Source organism: Oncorhynchus mykiss, chromosome 31 (assembly GCF_013265735.2).
Source record: "Oncorhynchus mykiss isolate Arlee chromosome 31, USDA_OmykA_1.1, whole genome shotgun sequence".
NCBI classification, from domain to species: Eukaryota; Metazoa; Chordata; class Actinopteri; order Salmoniformes; family Salmonidae; genus Oncorhynchus; species Oncorhynchus mykiss.
In genome coordinates, this window is record NC_050571.1 from 13,038,399 (window position 1) to 13,054,305 (window position 15,907).

General features: G+C 49.2%; 1 protein-coding gene and 1 pseudogene across 4 annotated transcripts; one reads left to right on the forward strand and one right to left on the reverse strand.

Annotated features, from left to right (window-relative positions):
* Nucleotides 1–884: 884 nt before the first annotated feature.
* Nucleotides 885–10,296, reverse strand: thg1l (YGR024C). 4 transcript variants are annotated; one of them, XM_036969549.1, is made up of 7 exons: nucleotides 10,164–10,296; nucleotides 8,647–8,847; nucleotides 3,275–3,451; nucleotides 2,425–2,594; nucleotides 2,210–2,298; nucleotides 1,831–1,938; nucleotides 885–1,387 (listed from the first exon to the last, which is right to left on the reverse strand). In XM_036969549.1, the coding sequence occupies exons 2-7, from the start codon at nucleotides 8,838–8,840 to the stop codon at nucleotides 1,226–1,228; spliced, it is 900 nt and encodes a 299-aa protein (XP_036825444.1). In that variant the 5' UTR covers nucleotides 8,841–8,847; nucleotides 10,164–10,296; the 3' UTR covers nucleotides 885–1,225.
* Nucleotides 9,689–12,409, forward strand: LOC110504373 (annotated as a pseudogene).
* The last annotated feature ends 3,498 nt before the right edge of the window (nucleotides 12,410–15,907 follow it).

The window sequence follows — 15,907 nt, forward strand, 5'->3', positions numbered from 1 at the left end:
GAAACGTCTTTGCTACCTACCGGCTACCGATGTCAAAAAGTGGGTATAGGATGTATATAGCCTCCACTACACCACCGGCCCTTTCATACATGAGTGCGCTGGTGCTATGGTTACTGTCCTTTCAGCATCACGAGCCCGAAGGACTAGGTTCAATAGGTTCGCCACTGCGCAAATGTCTATAACAGATATTAAGACCTAGAATTTCACCGTCTCCCCTTTCCTAATAGTGAGCGCGCAACTTTCCAACAATTTCCCTCACTCTTCCCTACCAGCGAGTCAAGGATTTTGGACAAAGTTTGAGGATTTCTTTCAGTGAAAGACAGTAATGTTAAGAGTAAAAGTCGGAATCGCAGGTTTAAATAGGTCATAGGGTATTAATATTTCAAAAATAAGTATATATTTGGCCTGGCGAAGTGCTTTTATGGCTGACTGAATGGAAGCTGATAATTATGAGTTTTTAACTCCACTGGTCTAGGGGAAGAAATTACGAGACGGAGGCATTCAAAATGTGGTCTCGATACCGAGTACAACACTGATGCATTGCCTTTGAACAGGGCCATATGGCTCTCGGCACCCTGGGTGATAGTTATTGCCAGCACAGGTAGTGTTCAGTACAGCATGCCATGACCATGCTGGGGTTGGCACCATTTCTGGGCAGGGATTGTAGTGGAGAGCAATCTGGCTTATGTAGGCCTACTGTACCAGCATTGTGCATGGTGATACCTACCTGAGAAACTAGGTTCCATCTTGTTTTTGCTGTCCCACCAAAAGCAATAACCTGGTCAGCCCAACTAGTATACATTTATCAGCCACTGTAAACTAGTGTTTAGAGAGAGAGAGAAGATGATATAATATGCCAGCATCACCACCGGAAAAACAAACAGTACATATTCTCTTGGTTTAATGGATCCAGACATAAAAAGAGAGGTGGTATTTAATCACAGTAAAATATCTGTATACAGTACATGAGCAAAGAGAATGATGGCGTGGAGTTAAGAAATACCTCTTGTTTTACTGACATCGTAGACAGTTTGTTCCAATCAAGAGTTGGTTATTAACAGTATCTGTCCATGCAGAGTGAGCTCTCAACCCTCTCCATCACACAGCAGGAGCATTTGGGAGTACGAAGAACTCCCCCTAGACTCTGTCCATGTTCAACGTTATCCACAAAGGGCTGGTGTCTGCTGGTTTTTCTTCGACAGGAAAAGTTCTGTCCCCCGTCAGCTCAGCAGTTGTCGTCTTCTAGAATGTTGGGGTGTTCCTCCCAGAACTGGTTCCCTATGACGTCACAGTGGTGGGCACTGACACGCCTCCTGGTGCGTGTCACTAGCACCTCCTCCCCCGCCTCGTTGGGGAGCTTCACACTCTTGGTCACTGTTTCTTCCAGCTGGGACAGAAGGATGAAGGAAGGGGGTTAAGAATTTGAGAGTGAGAGAAGCGAAGGATAGGACAAAATGTAAGCACCTACCTAATTATTAATGTATTATAGGTGTGAATTGCATAGCCCTAACCCTTCATATCCCACTCCCCCAGACACCCTTGGAGTGAGCCATTACTGACGGTGACCCTGGAGCAATTAGGGTTAAGTGCCTTGCTCAAGGGCACGTCGACAGATTTTCACCTAGTCATCTTGGTGATTGGAACCAGCAACGTTTCAGTTACTGGCCCAACACCCTTAACCGCTAGGCTACCTAACGCCCTCACACACACAAGCCTGTATTTTTTATGAATGTATCTGAAATGGCATCCAATTGTCTATATAGTGCACTACCTCAGACAACAGGCTCTATATAGGGAATAGGGTGCATTAAGGACAACCGGAGTTCTCACCTTCTCCCAGATGAGGGTGGTTCCTTTCCTGTGGACCAGAGGCTCCTTGTTGTAATTGATATCAAACTCAGAAAACATGATCTCATTCTTATCTGATGCCAACGTTCCCTGGGAGAGAGAGAGAGACATACATCACAGAGATTTGATTATGTATCTAAAGGTTCTTGGTAAATGGAACGGTCAACTGTGAGGTGGTTTTCAGTGAAAGTAAACAGCATGAAGTAGTCATCCATTCTAAAGCTATTAACATAATAATTATAGTTATGACTAACAAGCAGATGCCCCTTCGCAAATGACACACCTCAAAAATAACAGATATTTGAAGACTGACACACCCCCACACCTGTAATTATGCTAATCTCACTGGAGTAACTCTCACCTTTAGTCTGTCCTCTGCCTGTGTAGTGGTGAGTCCGCCTTTCTGCACCAACGTCCAAAACACTGTGTTATACAGGTTGTTGACGTGACCTGGCAAACACACACACCATTACGAAAGAGAAGCACAAATGTGGAAGAGAATCTACTGTAGTCAAAGCATACACACACAGGATAATGTATTGGGGGATAGGAGTGTGTGTTTGTGTGTATATTTACAGTCAGCCTGCCTCCAGCTGAGGTAGTCCCGGAGGTTGCGGTTGCTAGGATACAGAACCACCCGCCCGTCAAACCCCGGGGGGTAAAGGAGGGGCTGGTCTCCGAAGTAGTCCTTCCAGTAGAACACATAGGAAGAGGAGAACTGGGACGCTACATGGGTCATCAGCTTACTGGAGGGGGAGTGGAAGGGGAGAGGGAGGAGACCAGAAAAGTGTCACTCAAATGCAATAAACATTTATTGTGTGTCTGTGTGGTTGGTGAGTGTCTGTGTGGTTGGTGAGTGTCTGTGTGGTTGGGGAATATCTGTGTGGTTGGGGAGTGTCTGTGTGGTTGGTGAGTGTCTGTGTGGTTGGTGAGTGTCTGTGTGGTTGGTGAGTGTCTGTGTGGTTGGTGAGTGTCTGTGTGGTTGGTGAGTGTCTGTATGGTTGGTGAGTGTCTGTGTGGTTGGTGAGTGTCTGTGTGGTTGGTGAGTGTGTGTGGTTGGTGAGTGTCTGTGTGGTTGGTGAGTGTCTGTGTGGTTGGTGAGTGTCTGTGTGGTTGGTGAGTGTCTGTGTGGTTGGTGAGTGTCTGTGTGGTTGGTGTGTCTGTGTGGTTGGTGTGTCTGTGTGGTTGGGGAGTGTCTGTGTGGTTGGTGAGTGTCTGTGTGGTTGGTGAGTGTCTGTGTGGTTGGTGAGTGTCTGTGTGGTTGGTGTGTGTCTGTGTGGTTGGTGAGTGTCTGTGTGGTTGGGGAGTGTCTGTGTGGTTGGTGAGTGTCTGTGTGGTTGGGGAGTGTGTGTGGTTGAGGAATATCTGTGTGGTTGGGGAGTGTCTGTGTGACGGTGTGTGCGTCTCTGTACATGTGTGTTATTACCTGGCTCTCCTCTTAAACCAGTTGGAGGTCCTCTTGAAGACGAAGCTGAACTCGTCACTTTGTCCGTACGAGATGATGATGTCATCCAGGTCCTCCATGACAGACCTGGCGCTGCACGTCATCAGGCCCAGAGCTCTGTCGTCGTTGGGCTTCAGGAAGTTGTGCTGCTCTGCAAACCTACAGCAACACAGGGTCAGTCAGTGGGTAGGTCAGTCAGTCGGTAGTTCAGTCAGTGGGTCAGTCAGTCAGTCAGTCAGCGGGTCAGTCAGTCAGTCAGTCAGTGGGTCAGTCAGTCAGTGGGTCAGTCAGTCAGTCAGTGGGTCAGTCAGTCAGTGGGTCAGTCAGTCAGTGGGGAGGAGTGGTTGGTGAGTGTCTGTGTGACGGTGTGTGTGTGTCTCTGTACATGTGTGTTATTGGGCCAGTGGGTCAGTCCGTCAGTGAGTGGGTCAGTGAGTGGGTCAGTCAGTCGGTCAGACAGTCAGTGGGTCAGTCAGTCAGTGAGTGAGTGGCTCAGCGGGTCAGTCAGTCAGTGGGGAGGAGTGGTCAGTCGGTGGGTCGGTCAGTCAGTCGGTGGGTCAGTCGGTCGGTGGGTCAGTAGGTCGGTCGGTGGGTCAGTCAGTCAGTGAGTGGGTCAGTCAGTCAGTGAGTGGGTCAGTCGGTGGGTGGGTCAGTCGGTGGGTGGGTCAGTCGGTGGGTGGGTCAGTCGGTGGGTGGGTCAGTAGGTCGGTCAGTCAGTCAGTCGGTGGGTCAGTCAGTCAGTCAGTGGGTCAGTCAGTCAGTCAGTGGGTCAGTCAGTCAGTGGGTCAGTCAGTCAGTCAGTGGGGAGGAGTGGTTGGTGAGTGTCTGTGTGACGGTGTGTGTGTGTCTCTGTACATGTGTGTTATTGGGCCAGTGGGTCAGTCCGTCAGTGAGTGGGTCAGTCAGTCAGTCAGTCAGACAGTCAGTGGGTCAGTCAGTCGATGGGTCAGTCAGTCAGTGAGGGAGTGGCTCAGCGGGTCAGTCAGTCAGTGGGGAGGAGTGGTCAGTCGGTGGGTGGGTCAGTCAGTCGGTGGGTCAGTCAGTCGGTGGGTCAGTCAGTCAGTGAGTGGGTCAGTCAGTCAGTGAGTGGGTCAGTCAGTCAGTCAGTCAGTGGGTCAGTCAATCAGTGAGTGGGTCAGTCAGTGAGTGGGTCAGTCAGTGAGTCAGTGAGTGGGTCAGTCAGTCAGTGAGTGGGTCAGTCAGTCAGTGAGTGGGTCAGTCGGTGGGTGGGTCAGTCGGTGGGTGGGTCAGTCGGTCGGTGGGTCAGTCAGTCAGTGAGTGGGTCAGTCAGTCAGTGAGTGGGTCAGTCAGTCAGTCAGTCAGTGGGTCAGTCAATCAGTGAGTGGGTCAGTCGGTGGGTGGGTCAGTCGGTCGGTGGGTCAGTAGGTCGGTCAGTCAGTCAGTCGGTGGGTCAGTCAGTCAGTCAGTGGGTCAGTCAGTCAGTCAGTCAGTCAGTGGGTCAGTCAGTCAGTGGGGAGGAGTGGTCAGTCGGTGGGTGGGTCAGTCAGTCGGTGGGTCAGTCAGTCGGTGGGTCAGTCAGTCGGTGGGTCAGTCAGTCAGTGAGTGGGTCAGTCAGTCAGTCAGTCAGTGGGTCAGTCAATCAGTGAGTGGGTCAGTCAGTGAGTGGGTCAGTCAGTCAGTGAGTGGGTCAGTCGGTGGGTGGGTCAGTCGGTGGGTGGGTCAGTCGGTGGGTGGGTCAGTCGGTGGGTGGGTCAGTCGGTCGGTGGGTCAGTCAGTCAGTGAGTGGGTCAGTCAGTCAGTGAGTGGGTCAGTCAGTCAGTGAGTGGGTCAGTCAATCAGTGAGTGGGTCAGTCAATCAGTGAGTGGGTCAGTCGGTCGGTGGGTCAGTAGGTCGGTCAGTCAGTCAGTCGGTGGGTCAGTCAGTCAGTCAGTGGGTCAGTCAGTCAGTCAGTGGGTCAGTCAGTCAGTCAGTGGGTCAGTCAGTCGGTGGGTCAGTCAGTCAGTCAGCGGGTCAGTCGGTCAGTCAGTCAGTCGGTGGGTCAGTCAGTCAGTCAGTCGGTGGGTCAGTCAGTCAGTCAGCAGGTCAGTCAGTCGGTGGGTCAGCAGGTCAGTCAGTCAGCGGGTCAGTCAGTCAGTCAGTCAGTGGGTCAGTCAGTGAGTGGGTCAGTCAGTGAGTCAGTGAGTGGGTCAGTCAGTCAGTGAGTGGGTCAGTCAGTCAGTGAGTGGGTCAGTCGGTCGGTGGGTCAGTCAGTCGGTGGGTCAGTCAGTCAGTGAGTGGGTCAGTCAGTCAGTGAGTGGGTCAGTCAGTCAGTCAGTCAGTGGGTCAGTCAATCAGTGAGTGGGTCAGTCAGTGAGTGGGTCAGTCAGTCAGTGAGTGGGTCAGTCAGTCAGTGAGTGGGTCAGTCGGTGGGTGGGTCAGTCGGTGGGTGGGTCAGTCGGTGGGTGGGTGGGTCAGTCGGTCGGTGGGTCAGTCAGTCAGTGAGTGGGTCAGTCAGTCAGTCAGTGGGTCAGTCAATCAGTGAGTGGGTCAGTCGGTGGGTGGGTCAGTCGGTCGGTGGGTCAGTAGGTCGGTCAGTCAGTCAGTCGGTGGGTCAGTCAGTCAGTCAGTGGGTCAGTCAGTCAGTCAGTGGGTCAGTCAGTCGGTGGGTCAGTCAGTCAGTCAGTCAGCGGGTCAGTCGGTCAGTCAGTCAGTCGGTGGGTCAGTCAGTCAGTCAGTCGGTGGGTCAGTCAGTCAGTCAGCAGGTCAGTCAGTCGGTGGGTCAGCAGGTCAGTCAGTCAGCGGGTCAGTCAGTCAGTGGGTCAGTCAGTCAGTCAGTGGGTCAGTCAGTCAGTCAGTCAGTCAGTGGGTCAGTCAGTCAGTGGGGAGGAGTGGTCAGTCGGTGGGTGGGTCAGTCAGTCGGTGGGTCAGTCAGTCGGTGGGTCAGTCAGTCAGTGAGTGGGTCAGTCAGTCAGTGAGTGGGTCAGTCAGTCAGTCAGTCAGTGGGTCAGTCAATCAGTGAGTGGGTCAGTCAGTGAGTGGGTCAGTCAGTCAGTGAGTGGGTCAGTCAGTCAGTGAGTGGGTCAGTCGGTGGGTGGGTCAGTCGGTGGGTGGGTCAGTCGGTCGGTGGGTCAGTCAGTCAGTGAGTGGGTCAGTCAGTCAGTGAGTGGGTCAGTCAGTCAGTCGGTCAGTCAATCAGTGAGTGGGTCAGTCGGTGGGTGGGTCAGTCGGTCGGTGGGTCAGTAGGTCGGTCAGTCAGTCAGTCGGTGGGTCAGTCAGTCAGTGGGTCAGTCAGTCAGTGGGTCAGTCAGTCAGTCAGTGGGTCAGTCAGTCGGTGGGTCAGTCAGTCAGTCAGCGGGTCAGTCGGTCAGTCAGTCAGTCGGTGGGTCAGTCAGTCAGTCAGTCGGTGGGTCAGTCAGTCAGTCAGCAGGTCAGTCAGTCGGTGGGTCAGCAGGTCAGTCAGTCAGCGGGTCAGTCAGTCAGTGGGTCAGTCAGTGGGTCAGTCAGTCAGTCAGTGGAGCTACAGATACTAACACACTAGTCGTAATTTGTCACCTGGCTTCTCATTCAGTCCCTCAGTCCACTTCAAGGGCGCGTCTCAATAATAAAATACATTGTTCCTGTCCTGCTTGGTCACTAAGCAATTGACTGTGAAATGTGAGAGGATGGTAACGATTTTCTCCACATATTTGATCTGCACAGATCATTCAGTGCAGAAGAGAGGAGAGGATGCCACTGCAGACACACCCCCAGCTATTCTTTGGAGCTACAGATACACCCCAGCTATTCTCTGGAGCTACAGATACACCCCCAGCTATTCTCTGGAGCTACAGATACACCCCCAGCTATTCTCTGGAGCTACAGATACACCCCCAGCTATTCTCTGGAGCTACAGATACACCCCCAGCTATTCTCTGGAGCTACAGATACACCCCCAGCTATTCTCTGGAGCTACAGATACACCCCCAGCTATTCTCTGGAGCTACAGATACACCCCCAGCTATTCTCTGGAGCTACAGATACACCCCCAGCTATTCTCTGGAGCTACAGATACACCCCCAGCTATTCTCTGGAGCTACAGATACACCCCCAGCTATTCTCTGGAGCTACAGATACACCCCCAGCTATTCTCTGGAGCTACAGATACACCCCCAGCTATTCTCTGGAGCTACAGATACACCCCCAGCTATTCTCTGGAGCTACAGATACACCCCCAGCTATTCTCTGGAGCTACAGATACACCCCCAGCTATTCTCTGGAGCTACAGATACACCCCCAGCTATTCTCTGGAGCTACAGATACACCCCCAGCTATTCTCTGGAGCTACAGATACACCCCCAGCTATTCTCTGGAGCTCCAGATACACCCCCAGCTATTCTCTGGAGCTCCAGATACACCCCCAGCTATTCTCTGGAGCTCCAGATACACCCCCAGCTATTCTGTGGAGATTTAGATACACCCCCTGCTATTCTGTGGAGCTGTAGATACACCCCCAGCTATTCTCTGGAGCTACAGATACACCCCCAGCTATTCTGTGGAGCTGTAGATACACCCCCTGCTATTCTGTGGAGATTTATATACACCCCCAGCTATTCTCTGGAGCTACAGATACACCCCCAGCTATTCTCTGGAGCTACAGATACACCCCCAGCTATTCTCTGGAGCTACAGATACACCCCCAGCTATTCTCTGGAGCTACAGATACACCCCCAGCTATTCTCTGGAGCTACAGATACACCCCCAGCTATTCTCTGGAGCTACAGATACACCCCCAGCTATTCTCTGGAGCTACAGATACACCCCCAGCTATTCTCTGGAGCTACAGATACACCCCCAGCTATTCTCTGGAGCTACAGATACACCCCCAGCTATTCTCTGGAGCTACAGATACACCCCCAGCTATTCTCTGGAGCTACAGATACACCCCCAGCTATTCTCTGGAGCTACAGATACACCCCCAGCTATTCTGTGGAGCTGTAGATACACCCCCTGCTATTCTGTGGAGATTTATATACACCCCCAGCTATTCTCTGGAGCTACAGATACACCCCCAGCTATTCTCTGGAGCTACAGATACACCCCCAGCTATTCTCTGGAGCTACAGATACACCCCCAGCTATTCTCTGGAGCTACAGATACACCCCCAGCTATTCTCTGGAGCTACAGATACACCCCCAGCTATTCTCTGGAGCTACAGATACACCCCCAGCTATTCTCTGGAGCTACAGATACACCCCCAGCTATTCTCTGGAGCTACAGATACACCCCCAGCTATTCTCTGGAGCTACAGATACACCCCCAGCTATTCTCTGGAGCTACAGATACACCCCCTGCTATTCTGTGGAGATTTAGATACACCCCCTGCTATTCTGTGGAGCTACAGATACACCCCCTGCTATTCTCTGGAGCTACTTACTTGTGGAAGTTCCTTCCATCCAAACGCACCACGATGTAACAGTTTTTCAGACAGGTGTCGTCTGTCTCAAAGTTACGGACGTACTCAAACTTGCTCTTGGCCATTCTGGAGCTGCTGGTGAAAATCCTGGCTACTGGCCGGAGGATGCGCGTCTTGATGCCTCCTGGTAATCTACACAGCACTGGACCAAACATGAGGGTTCTGTGAGAAAGGACAGACCAGATCAAAACAAAGTAGGTTCTGTTGTAAAAGAAGAAGCAGCAGCACAAGGTTGATATTTTACTAATTGCAATTAACACAATATGCTACGAATTTGCAAAAGATACAATCCGTTACGAATTACAATTTGTTGTGGCTAACGTTAGCTAGCTGGCTAACCATAGCCAGGCAAGGGTTTTAGGTGGGCTAACATGCTAAGTAGTTAAAATTAGTAGGTAGTTGCAAAGTATATATATATATATATATATATATTATAACCTTTATTTAACTAGGCAAGTGAGTTAAGAACAAATTCTTATTTACCATGACGGCTTACCCCACCAAACCCTAACCCGGACGACGCTGGGCCAATTGTGCGCCGCCCTATGGGACTGTCAATCACAGCCGGTTCTGAACAGCCTGGAATCGAACCGGGGTCTGTAGTGATGCCTCTAGCACTGAGACGCAGTGCCCTTGATCGCTGCGCCACAATTAGCTAAAATTATCAATTCGAGATTCGAACATGTATTTTTTAGGTTGCTACAAATCCACCCTGACCGACCGACCAGCCTCATTCACTTTTTGCATTAAATAGTCTTTCTTCTGTTTTATGTAACATATCATACATACTAATTTGACCATCCCTGCCTGATGTTACGTTTAGTCTATAAGACCAGGGTGACAGGCTAGCTAGCTAGCTACTTACAAATTATTGGCATCATCTTCGGTTCATGATGAATACTTCCTTAAAATAATGCTATAACTTAGTTTACTTTAGTTTAAACTATGTAAGTGATGCTATTGTCGAGGCAAAGCTTTAAGTTATTTTAATTTCACTGTGAGAATGTATCTGGCAAATAACAGAACACATGTTTTCGCCAGTGGGTGCGACCCAGTCCGTTCACCAAATAAGTCCTACTAGAACAGATACTGCGTATTTCAATTCCGGGACAGTATCTCATCTACGATCTCACAAAATAAAAACAACTAAAGAACATAAATTGTTTTTATTGTAGTTGTCGATTGTCTTTTAGCTGGGTTCCTGGACATAATTTAACTTAAAAAACAATGAAAACAAAGATTACAGACGACTAATGTGCAAATCTGCTTCATAGTACTTCAGCGCCCTCTTCTGGTGAAAATCGAGAAATGCAGCGGAAGAAGACTACATTTCCCATGATACTTAGCGTCGTGCATGTCTGCGGTTGTTTCAAACATGGAGGAGAGGGAAAGAAGAGGAGATAAACACCAAAAATAAAACCAGAAAAGAAAGAAAGAGGATCAACAAGTGCATGTCCTTCAGATGCAACCGAACATACGGCAGAAGAAGAAGATGATATCGTGGCAAAGTTGGACGGCAAAGTTGGACGTTTGATCCACTCCTGGAACACTACTCCCCTGCAGCGCCTCTTCCATACCCCAACGTGAAGTGCTTCAACAACATAGCCGAGTATGAGAGCTGTCTGAAGGGGGCCGGGCCAAGCGGAGAAAAACGTGGAGAGAAAACCGAGTAAATCCAGGAAAGGTGTAGCGGATCCGGAGAAGATAGAGAAACTGGATGATGGTGAACAACCCGACAGAGGGAGAGGAGGGTACCAGCGCCCCTGCCCGGCGTGGTAGAATGCACAAGAATGTCCTGACAAGGATGCTACGTATGGCGTTAATTATTTCTAGCTTTTGTAGGCCTGCTTTGAATCATTTCGTTTTTGTCAGATCAAAACATTCCTATTTCATTCATACTTAAATGATCGTTGTCTCATATTGCCACATAATTAAAACTCTATATTGATATGTGGGGCATTATTGATGTGTCAAACTTGCGATTGACAGCCAGGTGAATTCTATTTCATGTCTCCTTTCTGTTTATACAGTCCATACAGGAAGCCCTCTGGGGGAGCTGTACTGCTGCGTGGAGGAGAGGATAAGGGTGAAAGTTGACATCAGAACCTTTAAGGGGCTCCGTGGTGTGTGTTCTGGCTTCATAGTGGCTTTCGACAAGTTCTGGAACTTGGTGAGAGGTCACCCCTTCCCTCACCCTTACCCGTCCTTCCCTCACCCGTACCCATGCCCTCCACCACCTCTTGACAGATGGCTTGTAGACTAGACTGTAGTCTGATGTAAGACAGTGGGCACATCATTGTCCTCACTCTCTCCCCTCTCTCTTTCTCTCCGGCGATGCTGGGTGAAGCTCTCTATGCTGGGTGAAGCTCTCTATGCTGGGTGAAGCTCTCTACCACGAGAAGGCCCTCACTGTCACATAGGTAGGTCTGGCTGCCAATGAAGGGCTCTGATCCTCTAGTCTAGTGGTGCATTCTAGAGAGTAGGGTGTTGTTTTGGATGCAGGCTATGACATCCAGATCCATGTGCCACCTACTAAAAAAGGTACAGCCATTTTCATTCTCTGCAATCAGAAAACAAACTCATTATCTATCGCAAAGACTCTTTTTACCCCTTTGTCTCCCCTCTCCTTCTGTAGCTCTCTGACAAGCTGAAACTCCAGGAGAGTGGGGCTCTGAGTGAATGTGAGAAGAAGAAGCAGATAGACAAGAGGAAAGCTGAACCTCCCCTCTCCTTCTGTAGCTCTCTGACAAGCTGAAACTCCAGCAGAGTGGGGCTCTGAGAGAATGTGAGAAGAAGAAGCAGATAGACAAGAGGAAAGCTGAGCCTCCCCTCTCCTTCTGTAGCTCTCTGATAAGCTGAAACTCCAGCAGAGTGGGGCTCTGAGAGAATGTGAGAAGAAGAAGCAGATAGACAAGAGGAAAGCTGAGCCTCCCCAGGGTTCCAAACTCAAATTAGATACAGCAGATGAGGGGACCCCAATAGAGGGGACCAGAGGGGACCCTAGAGCAGTGGATCCCCAACTTCCGAGGACCACAGTGGGGCCACAGGCCATCCCTAGATGTCGTAGAAGTCGGACGTGTGTGTTTGTCTGTCTTATCCCCTGTAAATAGCAGTTTTTTCTCTCATATATCTTATTCTCACTTTCTATCTACAAACTAAATATACTTTTCTGCAACCCGCCTCACCCAATGTGGTACAGATCTGCTATTTTATTCCTTATAACTGGAACCTCCATCAGGAGATAGCCAGCTAACTAGCAACTAGTCTTTGTTAGCCACGGTTAGCGGTCTTCACCTTTTAGCTCGGTCACCAGCCAGCCTTAGCTTGGACAATACCCGCCAGTCTGCACAGCGCGATATCAACCCAGAGCATATCGGACTGCTCTCTACCACATCACCAGATTCCTGCCGCTCTGGATCATTACACCGGATCATCGCAGCTAGCTAGCTGCAAATGAGTGGCTGCTGTTAGCTAACGCCTCTGTCCCGAAGCAAGCACCAGTTAGCCTTGAGCTAGCCTCGAGCTAGGCCCAAATAACAGCTAATTCTAGGGCTCTTTTGTCAATTGGCATGGACCCTTTATTTTCGACAGGGAGCCCCGCCTATCCATCACGACTGATTTCATGCATGTTAACATTAGAAGCCTACTCCCTAAGTTTGTTTTACTCACTGCTTTAGCACACTCTGCCAACCCGGATGTCTTAGCCGTGTCTGAATCCTGGCTTAGGAAAAGCACCAAAAACTCTGAAATTTCCATCGCTAACTATAAAATTTTCCGCCAAGATAGAACTGCCAAAGGGGGCGATAGCCTGCAGCGTTCTGTATTACTATCCAGGTCTGTACCCAAACAATTCAAGCTTCTACTTCTAAAAAATTCACCTTTCCAGAAACAAGTCTCTCACTGTTGCCGCTTGCTATTGACCTCCCTCTGGCCCCAGCTGTGCCCTCGATACCATATGTGAATTGATTGCCCCCCATCTATCTTCTGAGCTCGTGCTACTAGGTGACCTAAACTGGGACATGCTTAACACCCCGGCCATCCTACAATCCAAGCTTGATGTCCTCAATCTCACACAAATTATCAATGAACCTACCAGGTACAACTCCAAATCCGTAAACACGGCACCCTCATAGATATCATCCTAACCAACTCGCCCTCCAAATACCCCTCTGCTGTTTTCAACCAAGATCTCAGCGATCACTGCCTCATTGCCTGCATCCGTCATGGGTCTGCGACCAAACAACCACCCCTCATCACTTTCAAATGCTCCCTTAAACACTTCTGAGAGCAGGCCTTTCTAATTGACCTGGCCCGGGTATCCTGGAATGACATTGACCTTAACCCGTCAGTTGATGATGCCTGGCTATTCTTTAAAAGTGCCTTCCTAACCATCTTAAATAAGCATTCCCCATTCAAAAAATGTAGAAATAGGAATAGATATAGTCCTTGGTTCACCCCAGACCTGTCTGCCCTTGACCAGCACAAAAACATCCTGTGGCGTTCTGCATTAGCATCGAATAGCCCCTCTGATATGCAACTTTTCAGGGAAGTTAGGAAAGCTAAGGCTAGCTTTTTCAAACATAAATTTGCATCCTGTAGTACTAACTCAAAAAAGTTCTGGGACACTGTAAAGTCCATGGAGAATAAGAGCACCTGTGGCCCAGCTGCCCACTGCTCTGAGTCTAGGAAACACTGTCACCACTGATAAATCCACTATAATTGAGAATTTCAATAAGCATTTCTCTACGGCTGGCCATGCTTTCCACCTGGCTACTCCTACCCCGTCAAATGCCCGGCACCCACCACAGCAACCCGCCATAGCCCCCACCATTTCTCCTTTAACCAAATCCAGATAGCTGATATTCTGAAAGAGCTGCAAAATCTGGACCCCAACAAATCAGCCGGGCTAGACAATCTGGACCCTCTCTTTCTAAAATGATCTGCCGAAATTGTTGCAACCCCTATTACTAGCCTGTTCAACCTCTCTTTCGTATCGCCGGAGATTCCCAATGATTGGAAAGCTGCCGCGGTCATTCCCCTCTTCAAAGGGGGTGACACTCTAGACCCAAACTGCTACAGACCTATATCTATCCTACCCTGTCTTTCTAAGGTCTTCGAAAGCCAAGTTAACAAACAGATTACCGTCCATTTCGAATCCCACCGTACCTTCTCCGCTATGCCGTCGGGTTTCAGAGCTGGTCATGGGTGCACCTCAGCCATGCTCAAGGTCATAAACGACATCATAACCGCCATCGATAAGAGACATTACTGTGCAGCCGTATTCATCGACCTGGCCAAGGCCTTCGACTCTGTCAATCACCACATTCTTATTGGCAGACTCGACAGCCTTGGTTTCTCAAATGATTGCCTCGTCTGGTTTACCAACTACTTCTCTGATAGAGTTCAGTGTGTCAAATCAGAGGGCCTGTTGTCCGGACCTCTGGCAGTCTCTATGGGGGTGCCACAGGGTTCAATCCTCGGGCCGACTCTTTTCTCTGTATACATCAATGATGTTGCTCTTGCTGCTGGTAATTCTCTGGTACACCTCTACGCAGACGACACCATTCTGTATACTTCTGGCCCCTCTTTGGACATTGTGTTAACTAACCTCCAGACGAGATTCAATACCATACAACTCTCCTTCCGTGGCCATACAACTGCTCTTAAACTGCTCTTAAACGCAAGTAAAACTAAATGCATGCTATTCAACCGATCACTGCCCGCACCTGCTCGCCAGTCCAGCATCACTACTCTGGACGGCTCCGACTTACGTGGACAACTACACATATCTAGGTGTCTGGTTAGACTGTAAACTCTCCTTCCATTCACATTAAGCATCTCCAATCCAAAATGAAATCTAGGATCGGCTTCCTATATCGCAAAAAAGCATCCATCACTCATGCTGCCAAACATACACTCGTAAAACTGACCATCATCTATAAAATAGCCTCCAACACTCTACTCAGCAAATTGGATGCAGTCTATCACAGTGCCATCCGTTTTCTCACCAAAGCCCCATACACCACCCACCACTGCGAACTGTATGCTCTCGTTGGTTGGCCCTCGCTTCATATTCGTTGCCAAATCCACTGGCTTCAGGTCATCTATAAGTCTTTGCTTGGTAAAGCCCCGCCTTATCTCAGCTCACTCGTCACCATAGTAACACCCACCCATAGCACGCGCTCCAGCAGGTATATTTCACTGGTCATCCCCAAATTTGTCCGCCTTTCCTGCCAGTTCTCTGCTGAGAATGACTGGAACGAATTGCAAAAATCACTGAAGCTGGAGACATATCTCCCTCACTAACTTTAAGCATCAGCTGTCAGAGCAGCTTACCGATCATTGCTGTTGTACATAGCCCATCTGTAAATAGCCCATCCAACCAACTACCTACCTCATCCCCATCCCCCCTTATTGTTCCTTTGCACCCCAGTATCTCTACTTGCACATCATCTTCTGCACATAACACTCCAGTGTTAATGCTACATTGTAATTATTTTTATTGCCTTAACTCCCTAATCTTAATACATTTGCACACATTGTGTATAGATTTTTCTATTGTGTTATTTATTGTACGTTTGTTTATCCCATGTGTAACTGTTTGTGTCGCACTGCTTTGCTTTTTCTTGGCCAGGTCGCAGTTGTAAATGAGAACTTGTTCTCAACTGGCCTACCTGGTTAAATAAAGGTTAAATAAATCAATTAGACCCAGGGGTCAAATGTTAAAGGTCAGGAATCAGGGACTGAGGGGCCCCAGAGAAGACGGTCCCAGAAGAAAGTAGTGTCCCGGCCCTATGGGAGGGTTCACACGCACCACGTCAACCAGCTCTTCATACGGGGAGAGAACGTGCTTCTAGTCAACAGGGGGGTGGCAACCTAGCATGGACGCCTGTTTGTTTCTGCTCTCTTGCCGTCTCCTTGTGGAGTTTCCATGCCAAGCAGAAGCAGAAAGACTGGCACCCAGGCTAGTGACAAATCTCCAGGAAAGTTACTTGACCAGAAGGGTCAACAAGCTGAAGCTTTACCAAGACTGACCCATCAATACCTACTACAGTATCTACACTGGTTTAGACCAACTCGGAGTGAACCATGAAGTCTCACTGCTACTGTATGTCATATTGATATGTATTCTCTGCTTTACGCAGACAATAAGAAATAAAACAAATTACCAAGCTGTCTTCCCTTGTCTGTCTTCTCATCTGGGTCATATGAAACGCAGTAT